Below are 14,345 nucleotides of genomic sequence, written 5' to 3' on the forward strand. Positions count from 1 at the left end.
GGAAATTGAGGTAAAGAAGTAGGGTGGAGTGATTTAAATTGCCAAGTGGAAAGCCTTGATTTAAATAATTGATTGTAATCAGCCTTTTCCATTTGTATTTCAGTTATTTGCTAAAGAAAGGCACATTCTGATTAGTTGATATAACCATTAAAATGTGGATTTACAACTAAATAACACCTTTACACTAAATTTAGTACATCTTTTTGCTATATGAGGGGGAATACATTTTAACTATATACACTTACTTAAGCAATTATATAGCTTAATATTTCAGATTCTTATAAACTGTTCATGTTTAGTATGTTACAAAATGGTGAATGATACGTTACTTATTTACTAGATAATTAACTTTTTGCTTCTGATTTGTGTCAAGCTACATGAAGATGGTATTTAATTAAACACACAAACCAGCATATAACACTTATTTTTATTAAACAAAACCTTAAATGTTTTGGATACTACACTTTTTTTCAAAACATGTTTCACGTTTAGAGCTAAATGATTTACTAAAGGAACAGAGGGATTAACTTTAGTCAGTGAATTAAACAGATTATTTCAGGTCATCCTGGAAAATTTTCACATGTGCCTAAGTGAAAGTGACTGGAGCTTAGATTCTCACTTGTCTAGATCTCATCTCCTCCTTCCTCATTTTTATTCATAGACTGGAAGAATGAGACAAGTTTTCCTGCTTTTTCAACTCCCTGTTCTATTTCTCAACTTTGAATGAATGAAGAACATATTATTTCTGTGCCCGCAGAAGAGGCTACTGTCTGTTTGAGTCTTCAGAATACTCTGGTTCCAGGTGCTTTGCTAGTAATATCTATCAATAGAGTCATGTGACTTTCTTTTAAACTTCAGTAAATGTGTAGTGTTTGAATGGTTCACCTCCAGCCTTGAAATGTATTATGGCTGTCACTACTGATGGGTGATATTAGATGCCCATGTCATAGGAGCAGCATCTTCTTCAGTGGTTAGGCATCTACCCTGGATTGATAATTTTCACAAGAAAATGAGGCGGAGTAAGTGCTAGATCCATCTGCTTTTTTACTGCCTGCAATTTAACTGTGCTATCGGGTATTTCTTTCTCCAGTGTTTCAAAGTTATTTCCAAATTTCAACAGCATTGCAATACAGCAGCAATCTTTCTGCAATTTGTCCAAGGCCATGGAAATAGGTTTCAGTATATTCAGTATATCTTCTACATTTCTGTTTAGTCCAATGTTCACTGCTTTGGCTGTGCTAATTTCATTTATTTTGTTCTCAATTTTCTTCACAAATTGTCGTCAGACTAGGCCAGTTCTTAATAAGTAGCTCAAAACAGTCAACCACTGAATTCCATCATAGTTCTTGCAGGAGAATTAGTTTGGATTCACTTGCCATCTTCAGTGAAGCTGAAGGAAGTGTTTGTAATGGAAGTATTTTGCAATTTCAGCAACATTTTCCTTTATTTCCGGAGTTGTATTTCAGTTTTTGGCAGAAAGATGCATCAAATAAGCCCTGTGTACACATTTTAGAAGTGTCAGATTCTCTTCATTATTTTCTAGATTTCTTCTAGTTTTTGTTGCATTTGCAGCATTGTGCGGGACAAAGCTATGCACTTGACGTGAATTTTTGTTCAGTTTGTATTTGATGCATCTAAAGACCTACTGAAAACTCTTTTAGGTACACAAAACTTGGCTATGCAGGAAATACGGAACCACAGTTCATTATTCCATCATGTAAGTAACTTTTGCCGCAGCTTCTGATGTACAAAGTTATTCACGAAAATGATGAGGAATAAATAATTTTCTTTCCAGGTCTTAACTCAGTCTTCCAAGGTCTCTTTCCATATTTACTATATCTGCATCCTTGACTCGAGTATAGCTAATGAAAACCCCTTCCTGCAGTTTGCCAGGTCTATTCCTCATTAAATCAGCTTCTGGTTGCTATGACTGAGATGAAAAATACCTAGTACCATTTCCTTCCTATCTCTATTGTTTTTCTTCCAGGACTCTGGCTTAGACAGAATACAAGGTACTTCCTCTCTACCTGACTCTGTGGTTACAGCTTGGGTAGTATGTGGGAGGCCTCTTGTCAATTTAAGTACTGAAATGCAGGTACCACTTGGCAGCAATGTGTATCCATCTTTATGCTGACTAGAACTCTAGACAGAGTAAAAAAACCCAACCAAATATTAAATAACAGTGTCCCTGGGTGGGAGTCATATACGGTATACTCCTATATATCTGAACCTCTTCATTATCAGAATCCCTTCCTTGTCCCCCAGCATGAGATACATGCTGCAGACGGCATAGAATTCATGTATCTCATGCTGGGGGAACAAGGAAGGGATTCTGATAACGTGGCAGTTCGGATAATAGAGCAGATCCCCCAGCCAGACTGTGAGGAGGAGGAGGAGCAGGACAAATCCTGAGCTGCAGGGGAGGCCACCTTGCTGTTGAATGGCTCTTGCAGCAGTGCAGGGAGCCTGTTGCAGCCCAGCCGTCATGGGAGTCAGTGAGCAGGGTTGTGACAGCTGAGCTGCAGAGGGCTCCCTGTGCTGCTCCAGGCTGGTGTTACCCAACCCGGCCAGGTGCAAGATTTAGGGAGGGAGGCTGCAGTCCTAATAGGGCAAAGCAGAGATCCCTGGCCAATATTCTGCTTTACCCTGCCAGGACCACAGCCTTCTCTGCACCTTGTACCTGCAGGGATAGGATATCACTGGCTCTACAGCAGTGCAGGGAGCCCTCTGCAGTTCCCCTATCATGGCAGTGGGGCTGTGACACTGGAGCTGCAGAAAGCTTCCTGTGCTGCTGCTGGGCTGATGACACCTAATCCCTGCAGGTGCAAAGTGTGGGGAGAGGCTGCAATCCTTGCGGGGCAGAGTAGAGACCCCTGGCCAGCACTGTGAGGAAAAAGAAGAGCTCCTGGCTGTGGGAGAGGCCACCCTGCAGCTGAATGGTTCCTGCCCTCTCAATTATCTGAATAAAATTAATAACCCTCACACTATTCAGATAAGAGGAGGTTACTTACCTGTAACTGGAGGTTCTTGGAGATGTGTGGTCCCTATCTGTATTCCACTCAGGGTTATACACCTGCTCCTGTAGCTGGAGCTTTTCAAAGTAATATTGCACAGTGTCACAGCATGCGCCCTTGTCTTGCCTCCTGTTTTCACCCAAGGTGAAAAAGGGTGGGGCGAACTGGCCATGTCTCCAGTTCTTTCTCCACTGTAGACCTACAGAGCCGTGGCAGAGGGGAAGGAGGGTGAGGTTGGAATACAGATAGAGACCACACATCTTGAAGAACCCCAGTTACAGGTAAGTGACCTCCTCTTCTTCAAGTGATCGTCCTTGTTGTATTCCCCTGAGGGTGATTAATAAGCAGTACTTAGATAGGAGGAGGGTGTGAGGAAGATGGTCCTTTGTTCTATGCTTCTGCTGCTGCACCAAGTGAGGATAATGAGAGGAAAAGGTATGTACCAAACTCCATGTGGCAGCCTTACATATGTTTGCAAGGGGTTTGTTGTGGAGTACAGCTGTAGTCGATGCTTGTGCTTTCATGGAATGAGCTTGTATCCATTCTGGTGGGGAGAACCTTGACAAGTGATAGCAGCGCGTAATGCACTCTAAGACCCACTTAGAGATTCTCTGGGTGGAAATGACCTATCCTTTAATTCTCTCCGCTATGATGACAAATAGTCTGACAGACTGCCAGAATGGCTTTGTCCTAGCGCCCTATGCACATTGAGGGAATGAAGCCACTGTTCCTCATTCAAGGCATGTGGTTTTGGAAAGAAGGTAGGCAGATGTATGAGTTGGTTGAGGTGGAACTGGAAAACTACCTTTGGCAGAAACTAGGGAAGCAGTTGTGGTAGACCTTGCCTTATGGAACATGGTAAAAGGGGGGTTTGCCATCATGACTCCCAGGTCACTAACCTTTCTCGCTGAGGTAATGGAGCAAGGAAAGTGACTTTAATGGAGAGGAGAGAGAGAGAGGGTAGGAGGCCAGCAGTTCAAAGAGTGAGTTCACTAAAGAGATAAGGACCCATTGGGAAGCAATGGGCTGAATGAGCAGATATTTACGTAAAAGGCTCTTCCAGAATTGGGTGGTCAAGGTGTGGATAAAAATGGAATGCCCTTCCACTGGAGGATGGAAAGTACTAATGGCTGCTGCATGCACTCGCATAGAGCTGAGAGCCAGCTTTGGGGGCAAGATCTTGCTGTTGGGCCCAGGACTTGTACCCTTTAAGGTTGGAAGGGACCATTGTGTTCATCAAGTCTGACTTCCTACACATTGACTCTATTTCTCCATGTTAGGTAGTCTCACACCTATTGTCAAACTATCTGTAATGAGCTATCTTGATTATCACTATGAAAGTTTTTTCTCTTAATTAATTAGCCTCTTAGAGTTGGAAAGGTGGGAGTTGTCCTACCATGTTCTCTGTATGTATATATATCTCCTCACTACATGTTCAGTACTATGCAGCCGATGAAGTGGGCTGTAGCCCACAAAAGCTTACGCTCAAATAAATTTGTTTGTCTCTAAGGTGCCACAAGTACTCCTGTTCGTTTTGCAGAACCTAACCCAGCCATTCCTAAAATAGCCCCCTAAGCTCTGGTTGAGTTATTGAGGTCTTCAAATCATGGTTTAAAGACTTGAAGTTATAGAGAATTCACCATTTACACTAGTTTAAATCTGCAAGTGACCCAGGCCCAATGCTGCAGAGGAAGGCGAACACTCTCCCCCCCCGTCTCTGCCAATCTGACCTTGAGGTGAAGTGTGTCCATTTGCCTGATAGCATCGCCTTGTGGAGTCCTTTCGGCTACTGGAGAGGATATCTTGCACTGCCAATGAGCATTCTCGTACTAATGGAAGTGTCCATCCAAAACCTATTCTGTCAGTTATAGTGTCCATGGGTCTGGATGCCTGGGTCTGCCATTGTTTTGTGTCAGAAGTTCCAGAAATGTCTGTAGCAGGAGTGGAGGTTGTTTCAACAGACAGAGAAGACGAGGGAGCCAGAATTGGCGAGGTCAGATTGGAGCAATCAGAATGGCTGTCACTTTCTCCTGCCCGAGTTTATGGAGGAAGCAGGGTAGGAGTGTGTGTGTGTGAGGCATAGTTCATCTGATCTGACCACTCCATGACCAGAGCATTGCCAGTGAGTGGGCACAGAGTCCTCTCCTGGAGCAATATTGGGTACATTTAGTGTTGGTGTGAGATGCAAAAAGGTCTCTGATTGGTGTACCCCAGGGACCAAAGATGTCCACGATTGTGTCGTGCAACTCCCATTTGTAGTCAGTTGCAAAGTTCCTGCTGAGAGAATCTGCAATCACATTCTCGGTGCCAGGCAGGTAGGCTGCTGATAAAAGGATATGTAGTTTGATGCACCATTCCCAGGGGGAAATCACTTCTATGCACAGTGCTGGGGACCTCATGCCCCCTTGTTTGTTTATGTAGTATACTGTGGAGGTGGTGTCTGACATGATGAGGACGTGGCAATAGTGGATAGCTGGTAAGAACTCGTGGCGTTCTTTGTGTACTGCCCTGAGTTTGAGAATGTTTATATGCATCCTGGCCTCTTGTGTGGTTCAGGGGTCTTGTGTCATGTGATCTCCAGTGTGAGTGCCCCAGCCTGAGAGTGATGCATCTGTTATGACTGTCACGGTCGGTGACGATAGGAGGAAGGGCATCCAAGAACAGACTTGTATTGGGTCTATCCGCCATTGAAGAGAGGAGATGTCTTCTGGTGGAAAGTTGAGCATGGTGCATAAGGGAATAGACTCTTTGCAGCCATAGCTGTAGACAGTGAAGGTGCAGGTGGGTGAAGGAGGTGATGTATGTACACACTGCCATGTGCCCTAGGATGGAGAGGTAGGACCTGGCGGAGACAGAAGGATTGGACTTTATCTGTGCTATTTGCTCCACTAGGCTCTGGAATCTGGCTTGTGGCAGATAAGCTCAGGCAGAGGTTGAATTGATGCGAGCTCCTATGAATTCCAGGGGCCGAATAAGGTACAGAGTTGATTTTTCAACATTATTTCTCACTTCTAGGTAGGAGAAGAGTAGGAAAAGCTGGAATGTGCATGCTTTCATGGCTAGGCCCCAACGCGGGGTCTGTAGCATGGATACTGGTTGATCTGGATCTCCAGGGTAGGGGGAGTGCTCTTGTATTGCTCAGACTGATGTTTGGGAGGTGGGGGGACTTCCTGACCAGGATCTGACTTTGGGCCCACAGGGTGCTTCTTGAGGTGGAGAGCTCAGCCTTCCTGTGTACGGGCTGTGAAAGAGAGGCAGATACTGCCATGTGGCCTTCCCCCAAACAGTATAAACGGTGTTGGTGTTCGTTGCTGATGGAAAACGAGCGAGGGCAGGAAGCACAGACTTTGAATCCTGGCATCTTCAGCATAAACCAGTACCCAAACCTGGGAGCTGCATGCGGGTAAAGGGGGGAGAGATTGTTTGGGGAGAAAAACTGATGAAGTGGCGTCCCAAATCCTTAATTATAAAAAATACTATGAATTACCAAAATACAACGAAAAACAATAAAATTTTAACTAAGGAATCAAAATAACTGCTTTTGTTAAAATTTTTTTGAAAATGCGTCACTAACAATGAGAGGGCAGCAGAAGCTCCAACTTGGACCACATGGCTGTGAGAAGGAACCGGAGACATGGACGATCTTCCCCACCCTTTATCGCCTCAGGCAAAGCCATCAGGCAATACAAGAGTGCATGTGGGGACCGCCAGGCAATACTACTTTGAACAGCTCCGGTGGCATGGTGTTTGTGCATAACTCTCAATAGAATACCATAGGGACCATCACTTGAAGAAGAATCAGCAATATACCACACCACTTTTTGTGGTGCATATGTGCTGTGCCCATAGCATATTAAAATGGTCTCGTTATTTGGATTTGCTACCTATTTTTTTATTGATCCATATTAACACCAAAAATGTTCAAATCTAAATTTGATACCTTTCTAAACTCCACTGATTTTAGTTGTCCTTTATTTCAGTAATGTCTTGTAGTCTTGTATCTTACGCTTAAAAACTTTGTATGGACTATATATTATCTTAACTTTGAGGTGCTAGTTATGCTTCTGCTGTATTTGAAAAGGTTTATGGGGGACTTTGTTCAGTTAATCTAACAAAACATCTAGTTTTCTAATGTCCATGGTATTTTTTTGCCTACCTTGAATGCTGATTTTTTTGGATAGATGCTACAAGGAAAGGAAATAATAAATAAGCCCAGATGTCTAAGGAATTAACTGGGGAAGCACTCTCTATGAGAACTATAGTGCAGTAACTATGCAGTTAAGTTAACATAGTTTTAAGTATTAAAGCAGTTTTCTAAATCAAAAGAGTTTATAAAGATGTATATATGTGTTGTGCTAAATAGGTTTATGTATTCACCATATGGTAGAAAATATTTCCAATAACTATTAATTTAATGTAAATCCTGCTTTTGTCAATTGGAATGTTTTGGGAGGGTCTGGTGTATGTTTCTGAAAGAAGTTTTCAAACTGAAGAAGTCCTTTGTCCTAATACTATTAGAAGTACTCTTAAGTGATTATTCTACATAATGCTTGTTCTCCATTATAGGTGGTTGAGTGCGTGATTCTGGCTTACTGAAACAAGATTGTAAATAAACAGGCTACATTTTATTCTGTTTTTATTTATAGTTTGCCCTAGATTTCTTGCTGCTTAATCTTTCTGTCTACACCAGCCTTCTGCTAGTGATTTTAGTGATAGTTGCCGCCTGCTAAAAGCAAGCTTGTATGTCTCAATAGGCTTCTCTGTAGGGCTGCAAATTGATTTTTTTTTCTACCAGCAAGAATAATGGCTCAGTAATTTAATGTTTTTGAATATTTTCTTCTTGCTCCCACTTCCTCCTCTTTCTCTTAATTCTCCAACTTGCCTGGTATATTGAGACCCAGAAAAACCTGTCATTTCCTCACTTCAGGAATGCCTACTGGATTGGAAATCAAAAATACACAGTTCTCTTGAATGCTGTAGTTGGTAATAGGGGAAATTTTTAAAGTGGTGTGAGTGTGTGAGTGAGTAAGAGAGAGGGGATTTAGTCACAACTCTCACTGATGTTAATTGGAGATAAATGACCAAATCCCCTGCACTGCACTGAAAATGTATCTTAACATATTAATGTGTCAGCTTATCACTTCCTACGTGCCAGTCTTTGTTTTCGAGAAAAGAAGACTTGCTTGCTTTATTTATATCAGTGGTCTAAATCCTGCTTGTTTCTCTAACACTTAACACCTCACATTGTTCTATGTTTAGAAAAAGTTTCATTTTAATGTATTCTTTTGTGATGGTTTGTTTGTTTGTTTGTTTGTTTAGGTATTGCAATCAGAGAGTCAGCAAAAGTAGGTGACCAAGCCCAGAGGAGAGTATTGAAGGGAGTTGATGATTTAGACTTTTTCATAGATGAAGCCATAGATAAATCTACCTATGCTACGAAAGTAAGAATATATAATGAAGCTTTAAACATCTTTCAGAAATCTTTTTGAATTGACTCTGTATTTTTATTATTGTAGATGGTTTAAATGCCTGTAAAGAAGATTTGAAATAAACACTTATCTGAAGTTTGCTATCATTAAGTATACTAGTAATTGCAGTTGCAGAATGAAAGGATTGAATTTACGGTAGTTGGCTTCAGTTTAGCATGTGCAAATTTGGTTGGTTGGCCTCTTTTAAAAAAAAAAATAGTTCTACCAATGCTTTAGTAACAGTTGACGACCGATCCATTTTGAGAGGTTCCACATGGACTCCTCCTGAGGGTCAAAATGACAGTCTGGACCTATACATTGAATGCTTCCGCCGACGTGCACAGACAGAAATCGTGGAAAAACAACATCACTTGCCTTATAACCTAAGTTGTGCAGAACGCAATGCCATCCACAGCCTCAGAAACCACCCTGACATTATCATCAAAGAGGCTGATAAAGGAGGTGCTGTTGTCATCAATGAATGGTCGACTAACAAAAGAGAGCGCTGCCAGAACAACTTCTCCAATACCAATTCATATACAGCCGACTTCCCAGATACCACAGAGAGAAATACACTAGAACTAGCACGACCATCGGTAGTCAGTGACACTCCTACACTATACACCACGATGGAAGAACCTTCTAAGAGCGAGAATTTGTTCTCATGAGCCCCTGACGCGGAAGGGTGATTCCTAACATGCTAATGACCTGTGCACCAAGATCCACGAAACACCGGAAATCCTGCGACGCTCCCATCATCTTGGCATGGCAGTCCTCACTGAAGGACTGTCTGGAATATGTGGACTCTCTAACTAGAGACCCTATTCCACCGAGCACTCAGCTATCCTCTGTGACAGTCGAGTGATTTCCGAGGAAAACTACAATGCATGGTCACCTCCCAGGAAAACACCATCCTAGCCCCATGGATGTAGAAGGCTCTCGTAACAACAAACATCCCACACAGGCCCAGTATGAATGTCAAGCTGTCAGAGAACATGTATCCTTGTGATGCCCACTAATCACAATCTTGGCATGGCGAACTCGTGCCTTATACTCAACACGACAATGATCAATATTTGATGACAATATACTATCTCGACAGCAAGATATCTCAGATATCTCTGTAGAGATTTCAGGAATATCAGAGTCGCGTCGAGGCAACCCGCACAGTGGCCACGACAATCATGGATTACCAGATAAGGGGGCATGTGAGATGGTGACTCCGAACAACGGCGCGCGAGGCTCACGCACGATATAGGCTCGCCGACTACTCAACGCACCCTCTGTCTCTACCTACGCTAGCATCCATAGACGAGTCTATTCATGCACATTGGACCCGGACGAGTAATGCTGTAGGGATTCTGGAACCGACATATCCAGACCTCAACGATTCACAGCTTCCACCCCATCCATCAGACCGTTCATGCACTAGGGCGACACGCACCATGTCTACGAGCAGAGGTCCACTTCTAAGACACCACGGTGCAAAGAGAGCGTAGATAGGTCACCACATAGCACCGTGACCCTATGGAGTCTACGGATACCCTATTCGTGAACCCTCACTTAGCTCTTACGTTGCATCACTCCAACTTCCATCCGTGGCGTCACACGCGGTGGCTCACCACTCACACGCTCCCCAAATTGTGCTACAGCATAGCAGCGCAGTGTACAATGGCATCTGCTCTAACCCCGGCTAGACAGAGCACCAACGAGCGCCTAACAAAACACTCACGGCAGCAATCTGCACCAACTACAAATAACCCGCACTGAGGAAATAAGGAACAGATACACAGGCCAGACGTGTACCCAGAGCTCTACTACGCAAGACAAACCCAGAAAGAACCACGTACTTCTACTGGCCATCACGTACAGGCCCCCAGCCTAAAACCCCTCAACGCTACCTCAGAGATCTACAACGCCATCCCGGACAATGATCCCACCACTTTCACCAGGCCAGGTGGCAGGCAATCCTCGTCCAACAGACACCTGTAACTGAAAACGTATTCGCACCGAGCAATGCACACACACCATAGCAACTTCGAGCGTCAGTGAACAATCCATGCAAACAAACTCGATGCCACATCTGCCCACCATATCTACATCAGCGACACCATCCACAGACCTAACCAGATTCAAGCCACACCATCACCAGTTTCCATTCACCTGCACTTCCACCAATGTAATTAATATGCCCAAATGCCCCTCTGCTAAGGTACTCGCCAAATGGAACAGTCCTACGGAACAAGATAAATATGGGACCCCACAAAATCAGGATATTAGGGAATGGCAAATATACAAAAACCTGTGGAGAAGAGCACTTCAACCTCCCTGCCACACTTAGCAGACCTCAGGTGCCATCCTGCAGGCAAAAACCTCAGAGGACCAGACTTCAAAGAGAAACTGCTGAGCTTCGATTCATCTGCAAATTTAACACCATCAGCTCAGGATTGACAAAGACTGTGAAGCTTGCCAACACAGAACCAGTTTCTCCTGTTGGTTCACACTCAGCTGCTAGAACAGGACACTCATCCTCCCTGATTGACTAACACCGTTATCTCTAGCTTGCTTGTAGCAATATATATACCTTGCCCCTGGAAATTTCCACTACCTGCATCTGATGAAGTGGGTATTCACCCACGAAAGCTCATGCTCCAAAACGTTTGTTAGTCTATAAGGTGCCACAGGATTCTCTGCTTCATTTTGAGAGGGTCCATTAATATAATGCACTTTCTTTTCACCAGTAATGTCAGTAGCTGATAGTCATAGATACCAAATCTTTTTATTTCCTCTTGCTGAAAATTACATGAGACTTATATTAATGATAAAATTACTGACTGTTTTGGTGCTGATCAGTTTAGTTTGAGAAATGTCAGAACATGTCCCCTGGGCACTGGCCCCTGTGCACAGGGTCATCCTATAAGTTTACTTCTCTGAGAGTCAGTTTTTTTTTACCTCTAAAAGACCCTTTTCTGTAGGGGATTAATAAAGTATGGTATATGTCAAATATTCATAAAATACATATCCAATATTACTTCCTTATATATTAGCTTAAGCACCAACTGTGTGGTGGGCACTAAACAAAATGCGAAGATAGCCCCTGCTTATAGGAACTAAAATAATAGATCTAAAATAATATAATACCGAAGTCTAGATTTGTCTTCTTACCTCTGATCATTCATAGATTGCAGAATGCTTAGGAAGGATAAGTAGTATCATTATCCCTAGTTTACAGATTGGGTAACGGATGCACAGGGAGGTGAAGTGCCTTGCCCAGATCACACAGTAAAACAGTGGCAGAACTAAGAGTAGAACGTAGGTCTTCTGACTCCCAGTCCAGTCCTCTATCCACGAACAGAATCGTAATGAAACACCCAAGAGAGGATGATGACCTAAAAATTATTGGCTTTCTTTTAAAAGTAGAACAGTGACACAATGTTTATAGAGGCTAGTATTTATGGTTCTCATAGAAGATACTAGGATTTTGCTTCTCATGTTCGTTGTATTGTTACCTACTGGCTCATAACACTGACATGTTTAAAATGTTCTCTTGCTTCAGTGGCCCATACGACATGGTCTTGTTGAAGACTGGGATCTCATGGAGAGATTCATGGAGCAAGTAATTTTTAAGTATCTTCGCGCTGAACCTGAGGATCATTACTTTTTGATGGTGAGTAATAGAACTGGGTAAGAAAATGCTTCCACAAATGGGAGATGGTATAATTGTGGTGGATAACATTCCCAGTACAAGTAGGTTTTGTTATGTATATAAAGCCTAGAAGACTTTTGTAACTTTTCATTTTTTTTTATTTCTGTAGAAATAATATATAAAATCACATTAGAGCCAGTTTCCAGTACACTTCGGAAACAGGCTTCATGGGTTGGGCTTTATTTTTTTTAAAAGCTTTGGATGGCTTGATTGAATTACAGATGCTGCTTAAAATAATTGGCTGACTTCAGTCAAACAAAATAAAGCATTACAGTGAAATAGGGGGAAATGTCACTTAGCAATATGCTGTATGTTAGCAATCATGTGCACAATTATGTATTACCTTCTGTGAAAGGTTTCTGTTGAAGATGAAATTAGTTACTTAATACAAAATGCTTTTTTAAAAATCAGTGGTTTTGCATAGGAGGAGATAAATATAAAGAATACATAATTCATAGCTGGATTTTTTTTAAATAAAGACCACTGTTAAGTAGTTAAGGTCCCAAATTGGATCAACCTTGAAACTTGTTCACCACTAAACATCAGGCTGTTTATATGAATTGTTTGGAAAGATGGTTGTAATTTATTACGCTAAGTAGCTGTATGCAACCAGATTTCCTTGCTTGTTTTGCAGGATTCCACGTAATCTAATTTTAGTTTATTTTAAAATTAATGTACATTCTTTCATCTGTTTTCCTTGGTAATCATCCCCTCCCAGGTAGGAGTAGCAGCAATGTGAAGAATCCTTAGATGTTAAGTCTGATCCCTGTACTTAATGCAGATTATCCCTTATTCACCAGTCTTGCAAACACACATACACTGTGTTTAACTTTATTATGGTGAGTAGTCCTATTGAGATCAATGGGACCACTTGCGGTAGGAAAGTGAGGCAGTTGCACAAGTGTCTGCAGGATCAGTGTCTTACTCTGGACGTGTTTCCTCCTTACATGTACTTATATGTCAAAGTCATACTACTCATTGTGCTCACAGTAAGTCATTTCTGTTCACATGTCAAACCAAACTTTTTTCCCTAATCATCTGTAATTTTTCAAAGAAATTTTAACACCTATGTTGTGGAAGGTTGGGCCTGTGTCTACCCACCAAAGAGTAAATGGATCAGATCTGTTTACCTGGGACTTATTTGGGATTCATGAGTGCACTCATGTCATAAGTAGATAGGTAAGGTAAGGGTTAATTTTCTTTTACTGTAAAGGGTTTACAAAGGGAACCAAACACCTGACCAGAGGACCAATCAGGAAACCGGATTTTCAAAAGTAAGGGTGGGAACCTCTGGGTTTTATGGCTTTGTTCTGGTTCTTTTTGTTTTCTCTCAGACTGTGAGTAACAGTTCTTCTTTCTAACTCCATCTTCTTTCAATTTCTAACTATCAAGGTGTGGTACAAAGAAAACAAAGTAACGGCTGTGAGTGTGCTTTAATTGTTTTACTGGGTGTGATTTGTGGACTGGATTTAATTTGGGCTATCTTTTAAATCGGACTGTTTTATTCTATTTTCTTATAAGCCATAGTCCTGTATTAGTTTTATTTAATGCAGTATTATTGTTTCTGTATTTTCTTCTTTTATATAAAGTTTCTTTTTAAAATTGTGGGAGTTTCTTTCCTAGTGAAGGCAGAGGGAGAGGAATTCTGTCCAAGGCTAGTGGGGAGAGGGAAAAGCCAAGCTCTGTGTCTTACTTTCTCATTGTCCAGGGTGGAAAGGCTACGGACAAAGGAAGGGAACTCTTGTGTGAGCTGACTAGAGTGAATGCATAGCCTCGGGGAAGCTAGTTGCCCTCTGGTTGGTATTCAAGGAATGGAGCATCGCACCGGTTAACCCAGGAAGAGGTGGGGGAAGCTAGGGATGAGTAGAGGGAGACCCAGGGGCTCTGGGTCTTGGAGGGGTCCCCCAAGGAAAGGTTTGGGGAACCCGAGGGGGCCGAAACCCTGGAAAACTTCAGCTGGTGGCAGCGATATCAGATCCAAGCTGTGTATAAGCTTGGGGGAGGTTCACAGTAAACACTCAGATTTTGAACGCTAAGTCCAGATTTGAGACAGACGTTTACCACAACTCATAAACTTAAAAATTGGGTTACTGCTGCATCAGGAGCCAAGTTTAATAAAAAGCCTGAACTGCATTAGATATTTAATAAGGTGACTTT

The 14,345-nt window shown here is 42.3% G+C and overlaps 1 protein-coding gene across 1 annotated transcript in view; it reads left to right on the top strand.

Moving 5' to 3' along the window:
- The first annotated feature begins 1,665 nt into the window (after positions 1-1,665).
- The window catches only part of LOC116817569 (actin-related protein 3B), a 34,038-nt gene continuing 21,358 nt past the window's right edge, over positions 1,666-14,345 (top strand). The window contains 3 exon segments of the mRNA XM_075062189.1: positions 1,666-1,717; positions 8,334-8,455; positions 12,039-12,149. Of these exon segments, the coding sequence (XP_074918290.1) occupies positions 12,078-12,149 (72 nt within the window). The 5' untranslated portion in view covers positions 1,666-1,717; positions 8,334-8,455; positions 12,039-12,077.

This window comes from Chelonoidis abingdonii, chromosome 2 (assembly GCF_003597395.2).
Source record: "Chelonoidis abingdonii isolate Lonesome George chromosome 2, CheloAbing_2.0, whole genome shotgun sequence".
NCBI lineage: Eukaryota > Metazoa > Chordata > Testudines > Testudinidae > Chelonoidis > Chelonoidis abingdonii.